This window comes from Heterodontus francisci, chromosome 15 (genome assembly GCF_036365525.1).
Source record: "Heterodontus francisci isolate sHetFra1 chromosome 15, sHetFra1.hap1, whole genome shotgun sequence".
Taxonomy (NCBI): domain Eukaryota; kingdom Metazoa; phylum Chordata; class Chondrichthyes; order Heterodontiformes; family Heterodontidae; genus Heterodontus; species Heterodontus francisci.
In genome coordinates this window covers 47,772,476-47,790,829 of record NC_090385.1, presented here as the reverse complement: position 1 = coordinate 47,790,829, position 18,354 = coordinate 47,772,476, and the positions used below count along the sequence as shown (strand labels likewise).

Below are 18,354 nucleotides of genomic sequence, written 5' to 3'. Positions count from 1 at the left end.
CTAAAATATCAGAAATATATCGTAGTTTATTTAACCTTTTATTTGGCTTAAAAACAGAAAATGCAGTAACCATTAAGCAGGTCAGTCAGTTTCTTGTTCATACTATGGCTGAAAATGTGGAGGATTTCACTTCTAGCCTCTGAAGTCATTTTGCATGACATCGGAGCTTTGCAGTCTACTTGGAGAGTGTGGTCGCTCTAGGGCCCTCTCAAAGAGGGTCAGTGTCAGTTGGAGCTTTGATAGATGCACAAATAGCTACCATGCAGCCTCTGATGAAATTCCTTGATAGGCCTAATAGTACCTCATAATTGTGCCATGAAAATGGACAAACTTCCCGATCCCAATATGATCAGGTGAGAAACCTGCAAATCAGATGCCAATGAGGTCATGGAGTAAAATTAGCCTGGGCTTGAAAATCTGAGTCAGCAAATATATTTTACACCCTGCCTCATCCCCTGTCCACCTGAAACCTGTTGAACATTCAAAGTGACCCCATTGTTTTGTTGAATTTTATATGCCTCGTTGAAATTCTGCTGCAGTGCTGAGAAGGAACGATGTTGCACAGTGCCGTTTCTTATAATTATCATCCTTTTTGATCCTCAGAATGCAATATAATTACCGATTAGAACCTTATGCTGCTTCTTTTTAGAAAAAGGGTATCTGTGTGATCATCTACAGTGTGCCAATAAAATTAGCATGTCAATGGTGATGCTTGCTAAGTTATTGTGTTGAAGCTTGTTGGTCATTATAGTTTTGTAGTGATACCACTAGTTGGGAGAGTATTAAACAGCATTCCTTGGCAGTACATTAACTCTATATGGTGATCCAATGCGTCAGTTGTATTTAAGTGGATCAAGTACAAGCTCAAGCATTTTGACACAACCTAGTTTACAGGATATGACATCTGTGATCCTGTGTTTCTTTTTATTCTTCGTCATTTTGGTTTATTTTAGCAGTCAGAGATCTCCTTGGCAAAGTATCGCTTGATGTTTGTCTTGAAGCTGCAAAACTATTATTGGAACATGACAGGTCAGTGCCTTTATCACAATCTGTATCTTATTTAAAAATCATGGACTAGATTTTTGTTTTTACTATCTGGGCATTGAGCATCAGGTGGGATCTGTAAGGTGTGTGTGATCCTCGTTGCCACATTTCTCTTTCTGCGCTCCGTTCAGGTGATGCGTAAAACCAATGTGCTAAGGCTGAAAATCAACGTACATATGACTGACTGAATTTCCTGTTGACAAACCTTACTGTCAGTTATCATTTTTTTGTTCACAGGTTTGTGGGAAATTTTCCTATTCCAAATTCTTGGGTCCACAATTCACATTCCTATGTCAATTTCAGGGTTTGTTGATGAACCAAGTAAATCACTCGGAATCTGTTTTCAAATGTGTCAGCCATGGCTCAATTGGTAGCACTCTTGCCTTTGAGTCAGAAGGTTATGGGTTCAAGTCCCACTCAGGACTTGAGCACAAAAGTCAAGGCTGACACTCCAGTGTGGTACGAAGGGAGTGCTGCACTGTCGGGTGTGCTGCCTTTTATTAAACCAAGGCCCATCTGCACTCTTGGGTGGACGTAGAAGAGCCCATGGCACTATTTTGAAGAAGAGCAGGGGAGTTATTCCCAATGCCCTGGCCAATATTTGTCCCTCAGTCAACATCACAAAACAGATTATCTGGTCATTGCCGCATTGCTGTTCAGGGGAGTTTACTGTGCACAAATTGGCTGCCGCATTTCCGACATTACAACAGTGACTATAATTCAAAAGTACTTCATTGGCTGCAACACGCTTTGGGATGCCCTATGGTCGTGAAAGGTGCTATATAAATGCCAGTCTTTTTCCTTTTTCATTTTCACCTGCCATTTTTTCCACTAACTTGAATTTCTAATGTCCCAGATAATATTTTAAGCAAAATAAAATTAAATTTAAAATATTACATGCTTCAAAAAGTATGATTATATTTACCTTTGCCACGCACTCTCTCCATGGTCCAGATTCTCCTGAATACTTGCACTATAATATTAGTGCATCTACTGCATTTGCCATTAGTCTAGTGCAGATGTTCTAGGAAATATATGGCATGAGTGAGCTTTGTTAGTTTTAATCCCAAGCCAACATTTCCTGGGCCAATGAGTCCCTCTTTTGGGACACTGGTTGAAGCAGGTAAGAACTAATTATAATAGCTGCACCCCTTACTGAGAATAGTGCAATGGCAATTTTCCTTGATTCACCCTAGTTTTCTGGCTGCTTGTAGGCACGCTGATGAAGAAAGGTGCACACACACCTGGCTGTGTCTATTTGGATTATAGGAGAATTCAGGATTCAGTGATGTTCCAGGATATTATGCACTGGGTCGTGATAACTACCAGGTTTACTTATTTCTGAAAACATCAGTGTTATGTTGACTTACTAACACCATGGCTTTCAACAGAGATGGACTGTCCTTTGAATTTCTGACAACTTTGTCCAAGCAGTTTGAAACCAGTCATGACATTGGGAAAGTTCTGTTGATGCATCTTATGCAACTGCTACAGAGAGGCAAGGACATGCTTGCTAAGCAGAAGATTGAAGACATTATTGCAGGTAGGAAATTATCAAGAGGATTGGGAAATCTTCTTATGGTAATAATTGATTATGGTATGTTATTCATTGTGCAGATGCATGCTTTTCACTGTCCTTTTCTCCCTTCAAGAGCACTTGAACTCAGACTGACAAAATTGGATCTGATTTTAGAATGTGGCATCAGGGAACAATGCAAATTCCATTTCAGCTAGTTCACTGTTGAAATTAGACTCCATATTATTTTCCAGCAGACTTTAGACATAAACGAGGTCATTTTCCATTTAGAGTGGATGGGCAGCTTGCAGGCTGTTGTGGGAGTGAGTGAGTGAATATCTGGGATAGCAGCATTAAAGATCAGCTGCTGTACTTAGACAGGCACTTGCATTTCCTGCTCATTATGAGGGAACCCTTTGGGCTATCTTACATTATTATGAGGAAACCCATTTTCATGCATGGTACACCTGCCAAGGAAAAATTTCAGTCATATTGATTAGAACCATAAAAGATGTCCCAACGCACACTTGGATGCTTTGCTTGAGCTCGTTTTCATAGGGACAGTAGCCGGTGGCAAAATTTTAGATTTTGAGCTCAAATTTGGGGAAATCATCTTTTACCAATTCACCGCTTGAAGAAAATCTTGCCATTAATAAACAGAAATCCATCAAACTCTTCAAATGTTTGTTTCCTTTGTTCATTACCAAAATGTGTGTTCTATGTTGATTGAGTTTTTATTGGTTAGAACTGTTTTCGTTGTCTTGCACTTTTATCCTCTTTGAATTAATGTGTCCTGCAGTTGTTTGGCTCCTTTCCGTGCTCTTTCAACACATTTTATCTTGTTAGTTTGTACATTGCCTTTTTCTGATATTTGGGATAATGAACAGGATTCAGACAAGGGCATAAACTAAAGAGCAAATTTGAAAAGGTCATTTTTATTGAGGAGCCAACGTGAAGGGTCCACACATAGGGCAGTAATTTATGCTTTCCCCCGTGGTGAGTTTGGAGGCAGAGAGGGCATTTAATTGGGCAGGATGGTGGCGGATGGGGACCTGCCTCCACCCCGATTAAGTCAGTGGCAGGAAGGCCCATGGACGGTCCTCCCGCCCCGCCACCAATTGAGGCCCTTAAGGGGAAATTAATACCAAATTAGGGATCTCTTCCCGCCACCGCTGCTATTAACCTAGTGGCAGGCGGACCTGTTGTCACACGGGGAGCATGACATACAAACCTGTGCGGGCTGCTTGTGCTCTTCTGGGGGTGTCCCTCATTCAAAGGCACTCAGTGCCTGATTGAGGGACCCAACATCGAGAAGGGAGTGGGGGGGGGGGGGTTGCTGCTGAGAGCCACCTCCTGTCCTTGCTGCCAACCCCCCTGCACCCCTCTCCCCCACGATCTCCACTCCGCGAAACGCCTCCTGCCATCACTTATCTCTGGCCTGGGTCGCTCTGCGATTCTGGGCCTCCGGTGAGTGTCCTTCCAGCAGCAGCCACCGCTTCCCTGGTGGCACTGCTGAACAGAAGAGCTGCCTTTGGCCAGCAGCTCTCGGCGGGCAGAACTTCCTGTCCCTGGGGTCCTGACCCCAGGAAAGACCCACCAGTGGCCTTTCAAGTGCCTGATTGGCTTATCGTATGGCGGGCCTTCTCCAAAAGAGGCAACATGAGTCTCTCGCTGGCTCTCCAGCCGGTGGCTGAGACCCCCGTCTCCTCCATAAAATTCCCCCTGTATAGGGTAGGACAGAATGGGATTTCAAAGAATGGGAATGGTGCAAAATTACGTTAGGAAGTTTCCTCAAGTTTCCAGATAGATTATTTGGCCCATCTTGGCTCATCTTTCAGGAAAAATAATCACATCAAAGTCTCATCTAGCTTCTCATTTCCCTGTCACACTATTAGATTCTTCAAAATTCCCAGAGTTTTTGCCTCCATCATCCTACCTGGAAGTGTGTTCAATGTATTGATCAATCTTGGTGTGAAGAACAACTTCCTTTTATTAATTTGTTCATGGGATGTGGGCATCGCTGGCAAAGCCAGCCTTTATTGCCCACCCTTCAGAAGTGACGGTTAGCCATCTTCTTGAACTGCTACAGTCCATGTGGTGCCGGTGGGAGTTCCAGGATTTTGACCCAGTGACGGCTTAGCGATTTATTTTCAAGTCAGGATGGTGTATGATTGGAGGGGAACTTGCAGGTGGTGGTGTTCCCATGAGCTTGCTTCCCTTGTTGCTCTGCATGGTAGAGGTTGTGGGTTTGGAAGGTGCTGTGGAAGGAGCTATGGCGAATTGCTGCAGTGTACCTTGTAGATGGTACACACTGCTGCCACTGTCTGCCAGTGGTGGAGGGAGTGATGTTTAAGGTGGTGGATGGGATCCCAATCAAGCAGGCTGCTTTGTCCTGAATGATGTCAAATTTCACATGTTGTTGGAGCTGCACTCATCTAGGCAAATGGGAAGTATTCCATCACATTCCTGACTTGTGCCTTATAGATGGTAGACAGGCTTTGTGGAGTCAGGACGTGAGTCACCCGCCACAGAATTCCCAGCCTCTGAGTTGCTCTTGCAGCCGCAGTATTTAGGTGGCTGGTCCAGTTGAGTTTCTGGTCTTTGGTGACCACCCACTCCCCCTCAAGGATGTTGTTGGGGGGGGGGGATTCAGTGATGGTAATACCATTGAATGTCAGGGGGAGGTATTTAGATGTGATCTTGTTGGAGATGGTCATTGCCTAGCACTTGTGTGGTGTTGAGGTTAGTTGTCACTTATTAGCCCAAGCCTGGCTGTTGTCCAGGTTTTGCTGCATGCGGGCACAGACTGCTTCATTATCTGAGGAGTTGTGAGTGGAACTGAACACTGATCATCAGCGAATATCCCCACTTCTGACCTTATGATGGCAAGAAGGTAAATGGTGAAGTAGCTTGAGGTATTTGGGCCTAGGACACTACCCTGAGGAACTCCTGCTAAGATGATTGGCCTCCAACAATCACAATCTTCTTCCTTTGTACTAGGTGTGACTCCAACAGGCGGAGAGTTTTCCCCTGATTCACATTGACTTCAATTTTACTGGGGTTGCTTGATGTCATACTCTGTTAAATGCTGTGTTGATGTCAAGGGAAGTTACTGTCACCTCTGGAATTTAGCTCTTTTGTCTATGTTTGGACCAAGGCTGTAATGAGGTCTGTAGCCGAGTAGTCCTGTCAGAATCCAAACTGAGCATTGGTGAGCAGATTATTGATAAGAGCCGCTTGATCACATTGTCAGCGACACCTTCCATCATTTTGCAGATGGTTGAGTGTAGATTGATGGGGCGGTAATTGTCCAAATTGGATTTCACCTTTTTGTGGACAGAACATACCTAGGCAATTTTCCATTTATCCAGTGGATGCTAAGCTGTACTGGAACAGTTTGGCTAGGGGTGCGATTAGTTCTGGAGCACAAGTCTCAGCAGTGCAGCCAGGATATTGTTGGGGGCCGTAGCCTTTGCTGTATCCAGTGCACTCAGCCATTTCTTGATATCACGTGGAATGAAATGAATTGGCTGACGACTGACATCTGTGATGCTGGGGATCTCATGAAGGGGCTGAGGTGGATCATCTACTCGGCACTTCTGACTGAAGATGGTTGCAAATGCTTCAGCCTTTTCTTTTGCACTGATGTGCTGGGCTCCCCTATCATTGAGGATGGGGATATTTGTGGAGCCTCCTCCTCCAAGTAGTTGTTTAATTGTCCACCCCCATTCATGACTGGATGTGGCAGGACTGCAAATCTTTGATCTGATCCGTTGATTTTGTGATCACTTAGCTCTGTCTGTAACAGGCTGCTTCCGCTGTTCAGCATGCGTATCGTCCTGTCTTGTAGCTTCACTGGGTTGCCACCTCTTTTTTTAGGTATGTCTTGGACCTCTTCTGGCATGCTCGCCTACACTCTTCATTGAACCAGGGTTGGTCCTCTGATTTGATGTAATGGTAAAGTGAGGGATATGCCTGGCCACGAGGTTACAGATTGTGGTTAAATACAATTCATCTGCTGTTGATGGCCCACAGCATTTCATGGATGCCCAGGTTTGAGCTGCGAGATCTATTCTGAATCTATCCATTTAGCACAGTGGTATTGCCATACAACATGATGGAGGGTGTTCTCAGTGTGAGAATGGGACTTCATCTCCACAAGGATTGCAGTGGTCATTCCTACCAGTACTGTCATGGATAGATGCATCTACAACAGGTCGTAGAGTTCCCTTGCGTTGGTTCTCACACCACCTGCCGTAGGCCCAGTCTGGCAGATATGTCCTTCAGGACTCGGCTAGCTTGGTCATTAGTGATGCTACCGAGCCACTCTTGCTGATGGACTTTGAAGTACCCCACCCAGATACATTCTGTGCCATGCTACCCTCAGTGCTTCTTCCACGTGATGTTCAACATGGAGGAATACTGATTAATCAGTTGAGGGAGGGCAGTAAATTACAATCAGCAGCAAGTTTCCTTGCCCATTGTTTGCCCTGATGTCATGAGACTTCATGGGGTCTGGAGTCCGATTGTATCTCACTGTGCTGCCACCTATGGTACGTCTGTCCTGCCGGTGGGACAGGATAAACCCAGGGATGGTGATGGAGGAGTCTGGGAGATCGGCTGAAATATATGATACTGTGAGTATGACTGTCGGGCTGTTGTTTGACTAGTATTTGGGACAGCTCTCCCAACTTTGGCATACGTCCCAGATACTAGTGAGAACTTTGCAGGGTCAACTGGGCTGGGTGTGCCTTTGTTGTTTCTGGTGCCTAGGTTGATACCGGGTGGTCTTTTCGGTTTTAGTCTTTGATTTTTTTGTAGTGGCTTGATACAACTTAGTGGTTTGCGAGGCCCTTTCAGAGATCAGTTCAGTGTCAGCCACATTGCTGTGGAGTCATATGTAGGTCAGACTGGGTACAGTTGATACAGTTTCTTCCCAAAAGGACATTAGTGAACCAGATGGGTTTTTATGACAATCCAGTAGTTTCATGGTCACCATTACTAAGACTAGTTTTTTTATTCCAGATTTATTTAATTAATTGAATTTCCCCAGTTAATGTGGTAGCATTTGAACTCATCTGTGGAGTGTTAGTCCAGTCCTGGATTACTAGTCTAGTAACATAACTACTGTGCTATAGTTCCTGACAGCAGTCCTAAATTTGTCTTTCACCAGCATAAGCTGTGCATTTTGCTACTGCCACAACTTGAAGCATATTTCTGGATTTACCTTATGGTGTCTTATGCACCTCTGTAACATCACTTCTCATTCACCTCCTTTCAAGACTTAGAAGCCCAAGTTCTCCAATCTTACCTCATAACTCACTCCTCCGATTCATCCTATGTTTCTTCCCTAGTTTTCCTTCAAAGCATTAAGTCTTTCTTTGTGCCTCTTTAATCAGAACTGACACAGTACTGAATTTCAATACTTCGACCAGAGCACGCTATAGGTTGTTAAGTGAATCCCAACCAAATGGTGAAGAATGAAGCTTGACATAGATCTTTTTCTTGATGGTGGGTTTATTCACAGTATGTAGCATTACAAATCTCTGCTTCCTGTTTGCTCTCCCCTTGCCCCAGCAGGCACTCCTTACATTTGGTCTTGGGGCCTTAATTAAACAATGCCCTTCGCCAGTTTATCTCCAATAACATAATTAACCGACCATGAAAGTATTCCCCTTTCTTTAAACAAAAAGTTTATAACATATCTAAACAACTACAAAGCAATCAAAAAGAGAAGAAAACAATTGATTTCCCATATTTCTCACGACTCTTCATAATACAAAGTTTCAGTAAGGAAGGTAAATGGTATGTTGGCCTTCATCGCAAGTACAAAAGTAAAGATATCTTGCTGCAATTGTATAGAGCCTTGGTGGAACCACACCTGGGGTTTTGTGTGCAGTGTTGGTCACCTTCTCTAGGGAAAGATGTACTTGCCATAGAGGGAGTGCAATGGAGATTCACCAGACTAATCCCTGGGATGGCAGGATTGTCTTGTGAGGAGAGATTGAGGAAACTGGACCTATATTCTCTCGAGTTTCAAAGAATGAGAGGTGATCTCATTGAAACTTACAAAATTCTTACAGGGCACAACAGACTGGATGTGGATAGGATGTTTCCTCTGGCTGGTGAGTCTAGAACCAGGGGACATAATCTCCAGAATAAGGGGTAGGCCATTTAAGACTGAGATGAGGAGGAATTTCTTCACTCAGAGAGTGCTGCATCTTTGGAATTCTCTACCCCAGTGGGTTGTGGAAGCTCAGTCATTGAGCAGGTTCACGACAGAAAATCGATAGATTTTGGAGACTAATGACATCAAGGGCTATGGAGATAGCGTGGGAAAATGACATTGAGAGAGGTAATCAGCCATGACCTAATTGAATGACAGAGCAGGCTCGATGGGCTGAATGGCCTGCTCCTATTCCTCTATACCTCCTCCAAGACTTACAACAATCTTGGAGCAAGTAGTCCGCTTTGTAAGAGAGTCTGATAGTTGGTGACTTGTGTCGACCCATTTTATCTTAAGAGTTCTCTTTTCTCTACGACAATTCTTTATACTAGCAAGGTCAATCCTTAATCTTTTCTCAGTGACACTCTGGTCGAATGAACATTATCCCACAGAGAATGGTTGTCTACATAGCATTCAATAGGCTAACTTTTCTCTGAATACCCCTGTACAGGATTTCCTTAAAAATCTTACATAAATAGACCCCCATGTCTATTGCTTCTACAACACCAGTGTTTCTGCAGCTAGGGTACTTTTAAATATTCTTTTTATTTTCTTGGCTTCCCAGGCCAAGGGACAACACTTTCCATTTTGCCCCACCAAGAATATGATAAACCCCGCTGTACTCTAATAACCATCCGGAAGATTGGCATGAGAAACATTACTAAACAGGACTAATTTCATGTCTTTAGGATCACCCAGGGCTAGAAACTTGAGTATGCATTTCTCCAAATTTAATTTCTTTAATGTTTTATTTGCTCTCAAAACCTCCTCAATTGTAGTGTGTTGCATCATAGTACTAAATTCTAATACTTCATAACTGGCATCAGGCCTTAAACATAACCAGTTTAACTATCCTATCAAACTTCTTAACTGCTCTTATAAGGCGTGAGAGGCCCTTAGGTTTGGAGCTGTACTGTGGTCGTAACAGGAATAAGTGACTCAACACCAAACGATGTGTTAAAGCAGCAATTTTTATTAAGTAATTATTAAACAATTATTAATGATAAAAATAGGAAGGAAAGATAACTTTATTAAAAAGAAGGGAAGGAAAAGAGAATAGAAAGACAACAAACATAGCACAACTGCTATAACCCCAGATTAGTTTGTTCAAGACAGCTCCCTAAAATGATACTGTTACTCCTTAATACATACATCACCAAGTCTCCAGAGAACCTTGTACAGAGGTGGACTCTCGGTCAGTCAGTCTAGCGATGTCCCTTCTTCTGTGGTCTTCAGTGGATGACTAGTCCACTCTGGCTGCAGCCTCGAATGTTGGATGCTGTGCCCTTGTAAGTCCAATTTGTGGCTCCGTTCCAGCTTTCTGAGGCCTCCATTAGATTTTCTCAAAATAAGAGTCTGACAACTATAAGACCTTATCAAATTCTTCTCACAGGCACTATAAGGCCATTCAGGCTGTTTACACATCCTTTGGTGCCTCTGACCTGCTATCAATTAGGTTATACTGTCCATCAATTAAACTCCATCTCCTGACTTCACACCATAGTGGACCACCCCATGTGCAAGGTTATCCATTGTCCTGGCTTGTAGTTCAAGGGTCATCGAATTCCCAAGAACTCCTTCCTTTTGTTTTCATGCTGGTCAAAGCAGGCTATGTTCGCAGTTGTTGTTTTGTCCAAACTACTGTTTTTCTCTTCTTAAAAAACGATTGTTTCCCATTGTTTAAATAGGGGTCCGTAAGAACTGACTCCTGTTTAAACAATGGGAAACAATCATTTTTTAAGAAGAGAAAAACAGTAATTTGGACAAAACGACAACTGCGAACATAGCCTGCTTTGACCAGCATGAAAACAAAAGGAAGGAGTTCTTGGGAAAAACAAGTTCACAGTTAATATTATGACTGATTACCATTGATTACATAATTGATTAATTACTTGATTTAATCAGAGTACAGTCACACTTAGTTTTAAATCGATGTCTACAAAGTAACCTTCAATACAGGTTTATTTTTTAAAAATCAAGATCAAAGCCAAAGTAAAATGCAAAAATATAAAAGTACAAAAAGTAGTCTGAGGCCTTTAGCCTCCTCCTTGTAAAATACAACTTGCAGCAGTATTTTATAATCAAGATAACTACTTTTTCTAACTTATCCAGTTGGAATGATCTTTTTAATACTAAACTTGTTATGTTGCTGCAAGTGGAAATACACTTATTGGGATTTAGCAGTGCTCTCTTACTTCTTGCAGTTGTTCGGGCAGCTGTGAGATATTATAACCGAGCCCTTCTACATACTCCCGCAATTTTCCCTTCATTCTATCTTTTACAGTAATTTCTGTGATATTATGATAAATATTTATCAATTCTCGGTCACCAATTCTGACAGGTGCCTCTGGGGTAAAACAAAAGGCTCGCTTCGGGAACAGGTTATGGTTTTTTGTATCCATAATTATATTCCTTTTTTATGGTGGTAACACAGTACTCTCCTTCTATGTATGCAGCTTCAGGCCAACTCTAACAGCCTCTATTGTGCAATTTACTTGTATTTGATTAAACCCACATGTTGCTTTGGGATGGTCCCTATCTTGTACGGGCACACAATCACTTCTCTCCATGCGTTTCACCCTTCCAGCCGAGTTCCTAATACGTAATCTCCCCAAGTCCCTCTACCTTGACATCTTTTTCATACTGTGCCCTATTTTCTAAGTTTTTTCACTGTACCATACTGCAAAGAAGGGTTCTAATAAAGCTACGTGTTAGTTTATACTAGCTAAATTTTAACAGTTAGTATTCTGGTTAGTAACTTAATAATCTTACAATTCCTGGTTGAGGGGAAGATATCCTTATCAACCCCTCATTAATTATTTTAGTATTTTCGAGAAAAGCCACGAGCTCTAAGTTTCATGTCTTGTAACGCACTTGTCATACAAGGTGCCTCAAGTAGTAACGCATGAAGAGTCCTACTACTAATACTATGGCCTGGGTTAATATTATAAACATGGACAGAGTCCAGAGCCATGGGTGTTTGTTTACATTATCTACAATCTCTCACCGTTGGTAGTCTCCTAGCCGTTGTATTTCCTGCATTCTATGGTCATTGTTCTGCATAATATTTACGAAGTGTTTCTGTGAGGTGGTGGTCCTTTCTGTTCCAGGCTGCTGTTCTGATACCAAACGATTCCCTTTCCTTGATTCTAGCCCGCATAATCGTGCTGGCAACATCCGTGGCCTAATTACGCTGGTCACAAAAATGTCATATTACATTCATTACAATGGCACAATCCTTCCATCATGCATGGACTTAAAAGAATCTCCAGCTCTCTCATTACCTGTGTCCATCTTGTGGATTGTTATTAAGTATTATTTTCCTAACCCTTCAATTGTCTCTGCACTTCAATTTTACTCCCTCTGACCATTACCAGTGTGTTTAATTTATCCTCATTATTGTAAAGTCAGTTTCTCTGTGGAGTGTGTGTCAATGCTGTGATAATTTAAAAAGTTGTCTCACTCTACTAGCCACATTAACCATTTCATGCCATGCTGTTGGTCAAGTTTCTGTGCATGTCTGAGACCTGTTCATCAGTGCATTTCACCATGCATTTTGCATGTTAGTTTCTTCACATGTAACAAATCACATCTCCTCACTTACACCGGTATCCCAATATCATGCCACACGTTCTTGACTCTCAGGTGATCTTATCAAAAGGGGAGGGAGAGGAGTGGTGTCTGTCTGAGATCTTTGCTTATCTCCCCCTGCATGGTCCCAATGTCTTGAGTAGTGGCCAGACTATCAAATGCAGCTCTCTTTATAAAAAAAAAACTCAAAGGCAAGGATACAAATATCTCCAAGAGAAAGTTATCAAATTCAGTTTACCAGTCTTAGCTACACTTTCCTGACTGTCACTGGAATATTCTGGATTTCTTGGAAATTCCAGACTATATTAATTTAATGGTTTGAATTCTAATTTCACTGTTGTGTGTCCCCAAAATTCCTTTATTAACTGTTGTATCAGTGAACTCTAATTGCCAATTCCCATTAATTATAATTCTATTTCATTCATGAGTCCAATACTCATAATATCTTTAAAACAGAAATCAAACATTTCCATTTGATGCCAGGCATTACCATCAATTTTGTTTGTTTGTTCTTTACCTTAGATGACATTTTAGTTTCTCAAAAGTAATTTGCTAAATTACACAGGACTTTTTGCACTTCAAAATTATCTCAAATTCTAATAACTGTGTTGTTGGGCTGACAGTTGTGTTCAGTTTATTTCTTCATAAAACAAACTATCTCATAATATTCACATAAACTACTTGGACTATTTCTTATTAATTTTTTTAAATCCCTTTAAATTTCCTGTGGATTTTCCTTTAAATGTTCAGAATACTAACTGTTACGACCAGGTGAGAAAGGTGTCTAGGGGTCTGTTACTAGCTTCACCTGGTCTTATTGTAACAGAGTTTAATTTTAAACCACACTGTGTTTTGAGCTCCCCCTTTGTGTATCCTTGTTCACAACTTTCCAATTATAAGGCAAAGAAATGAGCACAAACAGGCTTTCTTTGGTTTAAAGAAGAAAGATGAAATTTATTAAACCTTAAACTTAAACTCTAATATGGTTCACGCCAACAGATATACGACGCGCCCACACCAGCATGCACACGCAATATACACATGCAGATAAGAACAGAAAAGATAGACAGTTTGAGGCAATATCTTGTTACTGTTTCTCGAACTCGCTGTAGTCCTTGATTGAAGATATGGTCTTGCGTTTCGTTGGGGCCAGTATTCGTCTTAAACCTTGTTCATGTAGGAGACTGTTCTCTCTTTGAGTTTACATGTCTTCACAAGATTCAGTTCCATGCGAAAGAGAATGAGGCAGGCAGGCAGACAGGAGAGGAGATGTTCTCAGTCCATGAGCACACGACGTTCTGAGTTCAAAATCCTTTGTTGGAAGTTCAAATTCAAAAACTCCAGCCAGCTAGTCATGTGACTAAAACTGGTTTGACCACTTCTATGTATTGGGGAAGCAACTACTGGGTCCCCATTGTTTTAACATTGTCTGGTACTATGCAAATGTCCTTCCAGTCAGGGCTTGCAATTTTAAGTTTCTGTTCATGTGGCGAAATAATGTGTGCCTCAGTCTTGGCAGGTGGGGGTTTTCCTGACACCTCCACACCCAGGGGCATGAAATGCATTTTGAAAAAAATGACGCATTTCATTACAGAGTTTGAGAGAAATATATGATACAGAAAGAAACCATGCATGTCTCTCATTCACCAGTCTTGAAACTCATTAAAAATGGTCTGTTCTGGGTTCTAGGGCTGCTTTAATTTCCCCCATTTTTTTCCTCAGGAGAGTTAGTGGGGGGGTGGGGGGTGGTGGATACGGGTCTATCCTGAACTCAGTCATGCAAAGACTTTTGGCTTCAAGGGATGGGTAGTTACCTTTTCCTCTGACTCTGGGGGAGGAGACTTTGTTAACTTTCCCCTTTGTTCTCTGGGACACTCCAACCTGCAGGCATTTGTACAGACACTGCATTCTCCTGTGGCACTTCGACTAGGTGAGGCATCACCCTCATGGTTTCTCTGGCCCTAGAGGTGTCTCTTCGTCTCGGCAGTTTCTTGTAAATGCTGTTAGCAACTCTGGTGGGGTATTTATGGAGTCTGCATTTACATAGGAGGATGTGGGTCTAACTTTTCACATTTTCTGGGTTGGCTGACCAGGCAGTAGGGGTTTTCATCCGGGATTCTTCCTGGACTTCCTTTAACCTGCCCTCTTGGTCACTTTTTCCCCTTCTCTTTCTAAACTTTTGCCAGCCATGTGCCTGCCTATTCCCTTTTGTTCTCAGCAGGGGTCCCTTGCAGTTCATCAGCCCTCTGCTGGAGGGTCCTCCTAACACTGGTACAGAAGCTAGGGGTTCAGCTTTCACTGTAGGTTGGGATTTTCCCTCAACCTGGCACATGTGGCAACTCCTGCAGTACTCCACCACATCCTTGAGGAGTTTTGGCCGGTCAAACTGCTGTCTTATGCGGGTTTTGGTCTTTCGTATACCTGCATGTACAGCCACTGGAGTCTCCTGGGCCCTTCTTAATATTTCTCCCTGGTACCTCTGTGGCACCACTAACTGGTGAACTACTGTCCACTCCTTGCCCTCAGGTCTGTGAGGAGAACTCCATTTCCTCATCAGTACCTCATTCTTTAAACAGTAACAGTCAGGGACTTCCTCTTTCAGACTGGGCAGCCTGTGTTAACTCTTGTAATACTGGGTCGGCTCGCTGAGCCTCACCTAGCGAAAATCCATTTAATTCATTCCCTGGGTCTCCTAACTTTCCAAAGAAAGTCTTGGACAGGCAGACCTCATGGTCATTTGCCTGCAATGCCAATGCAGTCTCCTCTGGGAGAGCTGGTTTGATCGTGGCTTGATCCACTACACATTCAGGGACACTGCAGGGGACTGTCTCCTGCCACTGCCCTGTCTCTCTGACCTCCTGCGGTCTTTCTTTCACTACTGGAGGGGCTACCACCTTCAACCCCTGCCAGATCATTACCTAGGAGCAGGTCAACCCCATCCACAGGCAAACTAGGGATAATCTCAATGGTCACCAGTCCCGAAACTAGATTGCACTCCAGGTGCACCCGGTGTACCGGTACAGCATACACTGTTCTCCAGTGCTATTCACCACCATTTTGGTGTTCACTGCATTCTCTGGGGGAAAAGTCATGCCTTTTCCCAGTAAAATGGATCTGGTGGCCCCTGTGACCCTGAGAATCACTGTGGGCTTGCTTGCCCCACTCGAGGGATATGGGGTTACTTTCCTTTCCGATAGAAAACCCTGATAACCTTCAGGAATCCTTTTAACTTTTCCTGCACTGACCGTAGTAAGCTTCCTGGGTTGCGCCCTTACTGCAGTCAAAGCCACAGCCCGTTCCGTGTTTTCCATCAGGTCTTTGTTTTCACTGAGCGGGTGTGCCCTGATTAACCCTACCGATTTCCCCTTTAGTTTCCAGCATTCAGCTTTTAAATGCCCTGCTTTATTACACTCACTCTTGCTCACAGCACCTTCCTTTTTGGCTGGAGGAGGACCCCCTGTGTCTCCTGCTTTCCTTTCTCTTCCCTGTGTTTTAATTTTTTTTATTTATCATTAATTTAAATACAAAATCGTGTGGAGAACAGGATTTGTGGCAGAAGTTACAACAACTTCCGGTCCCGCTGTTGGGAACGCTGCGGCACTCATAAGATTCCAACCTGGGAAGAGGGGGGAAAATTGACCTCAAACTGTGGAAAAAAATTGAACAAACAGGTTTTCTCTTATCAATCTTTTTTTCTCTACAGTGCAAGAAACAAAAGAAGACCACATTAATGCTGAAGAGTTGGTAGAGCAGAGAGACATATCCCATGATAAGTTAAATAAATTAAGTATTGAAGATTTAAAAATCTTAGCTGTCCAGGTGGAAGTCATTTTCAAACAAAAAACAAAGAAACCTGAAATAGTGAAGAGTTTAACTAACCAATTCAAACTTACCCCTGAATCAGAAGAAGAAATCATGGAATCAAAATCTAAAAAGGTAGCCCGAGCTAAGATTCAAATGGAAAAGGGACCTTGCCATGTGAAAAATGGAATTAGAGTTTGAAATGCGAAAAGAAAAAGAGGCAGCAGAAAGAGAGATGCAAAGAGAGGCAGCTGAGAGTTTCAGCTTCAAAAGGAAGGAGGATAATACAATCGCAGAGGAGGAGAGGAAGCAAAGAGAAAGGTTACAGCGATGCCACCCAAAAGCAGAACAAATACCATGGTATTGCTAAAAGAGCTTACTGGCAAATGCTTGTAAGTTCCCTGAGTTAAAGATTACCTACAGAGTAAGTTGGTCACTGGGGTAGCGACGGTCGGTGTCATTCTGAGCTTATCAATGCAGGGGGTCAACCTATTGCTGGGCAATGACTTGGCAGGAAGCACAGTATTGTTTCAGAGGGTCCCGAGCAGTCCACGGAGACAGGTGAAACTGAGGGGAACAAACAAAGTTCTGTGCAGCTGCAGAGGGCTGAGTAAGTCCCAAAAGCCCCACAGGGGGCAATAGGTCCAGTAAAGATTAAAGAAGCTAAATATAGGAAAGCCGGTAGGAGTTAAAGAGCCTGAGACAGAGCCAGGGGAAAGTAAAGGAGCTGAGATAAAAGCAGCAGAGGTATGGTTATCAGAAACCTTCTTTAAAGATTTAAATAGTGACAAGGAGAGTTCCCAAACAGGCAAACCAAGAGTGAGGCAGATGTCTCACCTAGCTGAAATGCCACAGGGGAGTGCAACAGAAGCCGGACAGCCACCTGTGAGCAGTAGTGTCCCAGAAGACATGGGGCAGATTGGGAAAAAACGCATCCCCGAAGTAAAGGGAAAAGGGAAGGTAATATACCCTAAAGGTAAACAGCGCTTATGAAAGCTGCAAGAAAAATAAAAGTAATTACACTAAAGAATCTAACGGTCAGGTTCTAAGTCCAAAGCTAACTGAACCCAGCAAATTAGATTCAGAACCCACTGAGGACAAAGTGCAGGGGACAACTCACAGAGGCTAAAAAACAATTTACCACCCACTATCACCCTTGAGATAAAAATTATCAATGTGCCAGAACCTGAACTATGAAATCCATGTGTTGTGAAAGCAGCAGTTAAGGATTTAAGGCCTATATAGGCGGTAAAATTTGACAACAGCCAGGAACAATGCAGTAATGGAAATTTGCATATTACAAACCTTGGAATAGAAAAGATGTCTCTACAGCAGCCTGTGAAATTCAATCCCTTCAAGGACTAATGACTCCAACTTGAATTTCCACATCGCCTAAAACTCACCAAAATCCACATGTCTATTGGTATTAACATTCCCAATGTGCATGGAATAACACCAAGCTGACCCTTAGGAACAAGCTGATGGTTTATAAGGCCTGTGTTCTCAGCACCTTGCTGTACGGCTGTGAAACATGGCGACTTACAGCTAGCGGGAAAAGAAGCTCAATAATTTCCATCTTTGCTGTCTGCGGCACATTATGGGTATATCCTGACAGGACAAAATCACAAATGTGGCAGTCCTCGCAAAGGCAGAGCTCCCAAGTGTGTTGGCACTAATCAAATAGAGGTGGGTTGGACACGTCCGCAGGGTGGAAGACGGTCGCATACCCAAGGACCTTCTGTTTGGTAAGGTAGCCGAGGCCAGACGGCCAGTGGGGCGCCCAAAGCTCCGCTTCAAGGATGCTCGCAAGCGTGACATGAAGGCCCTAAATGTCGACTATCGCACTTGGGAGTCCCCAGCTGGCGAAAGAGGGAAATAGCGAAACATTCTGTGAACTGGTGTGCACTGCCACAATGACCAGTTGCTACAGCAGCTTGGCAACAGGCGCCAATGTCAAAAACAACAACTCACAGCGTCACTTGGCAGCTTCATGTGTAGCACTTGTGGCAGAACCTGCCTCTCAAGGATTGGCCTTCACAGCCATCAACAAAGGTGCACCAAGAGAAGACACCCCACTTAAATGAATTGTTTTCTGTGTGTCCCTAATCTTTCGTAGATGGAAGGATGCCAACCATCACATGAGAGAGTAAATGCGTGTGTGAGTGCTGTTGCAAAC

General features: G+C 43.1%; 1 protein-coding gene across 1 annotated transcript in view; it reads left to right on the top strand.

The window, feature by feature from the left end:
• tex11 (testis expressed 11) overlaps positions 1 to 18,354 on the top strand; it is a 245,081-nt gene that overhangs the window by 84,696 nt on the left and 142,031 nt on the right. Inside the window, exons 11-12 of the mRNA XM_068046993.1 lie at positions 963 to 1,029; positions 2,436 to 2,587. Coding sequence (XP_067903094.1) covers positions 963 to 1,029; positions 2,436 to 2,587 — 219 coding nt within the window. The remainder of the gene's footprint in view (positions 1 to 962; positions 1,030 to 2,435; positions 2,588 to 18,354) is intronic.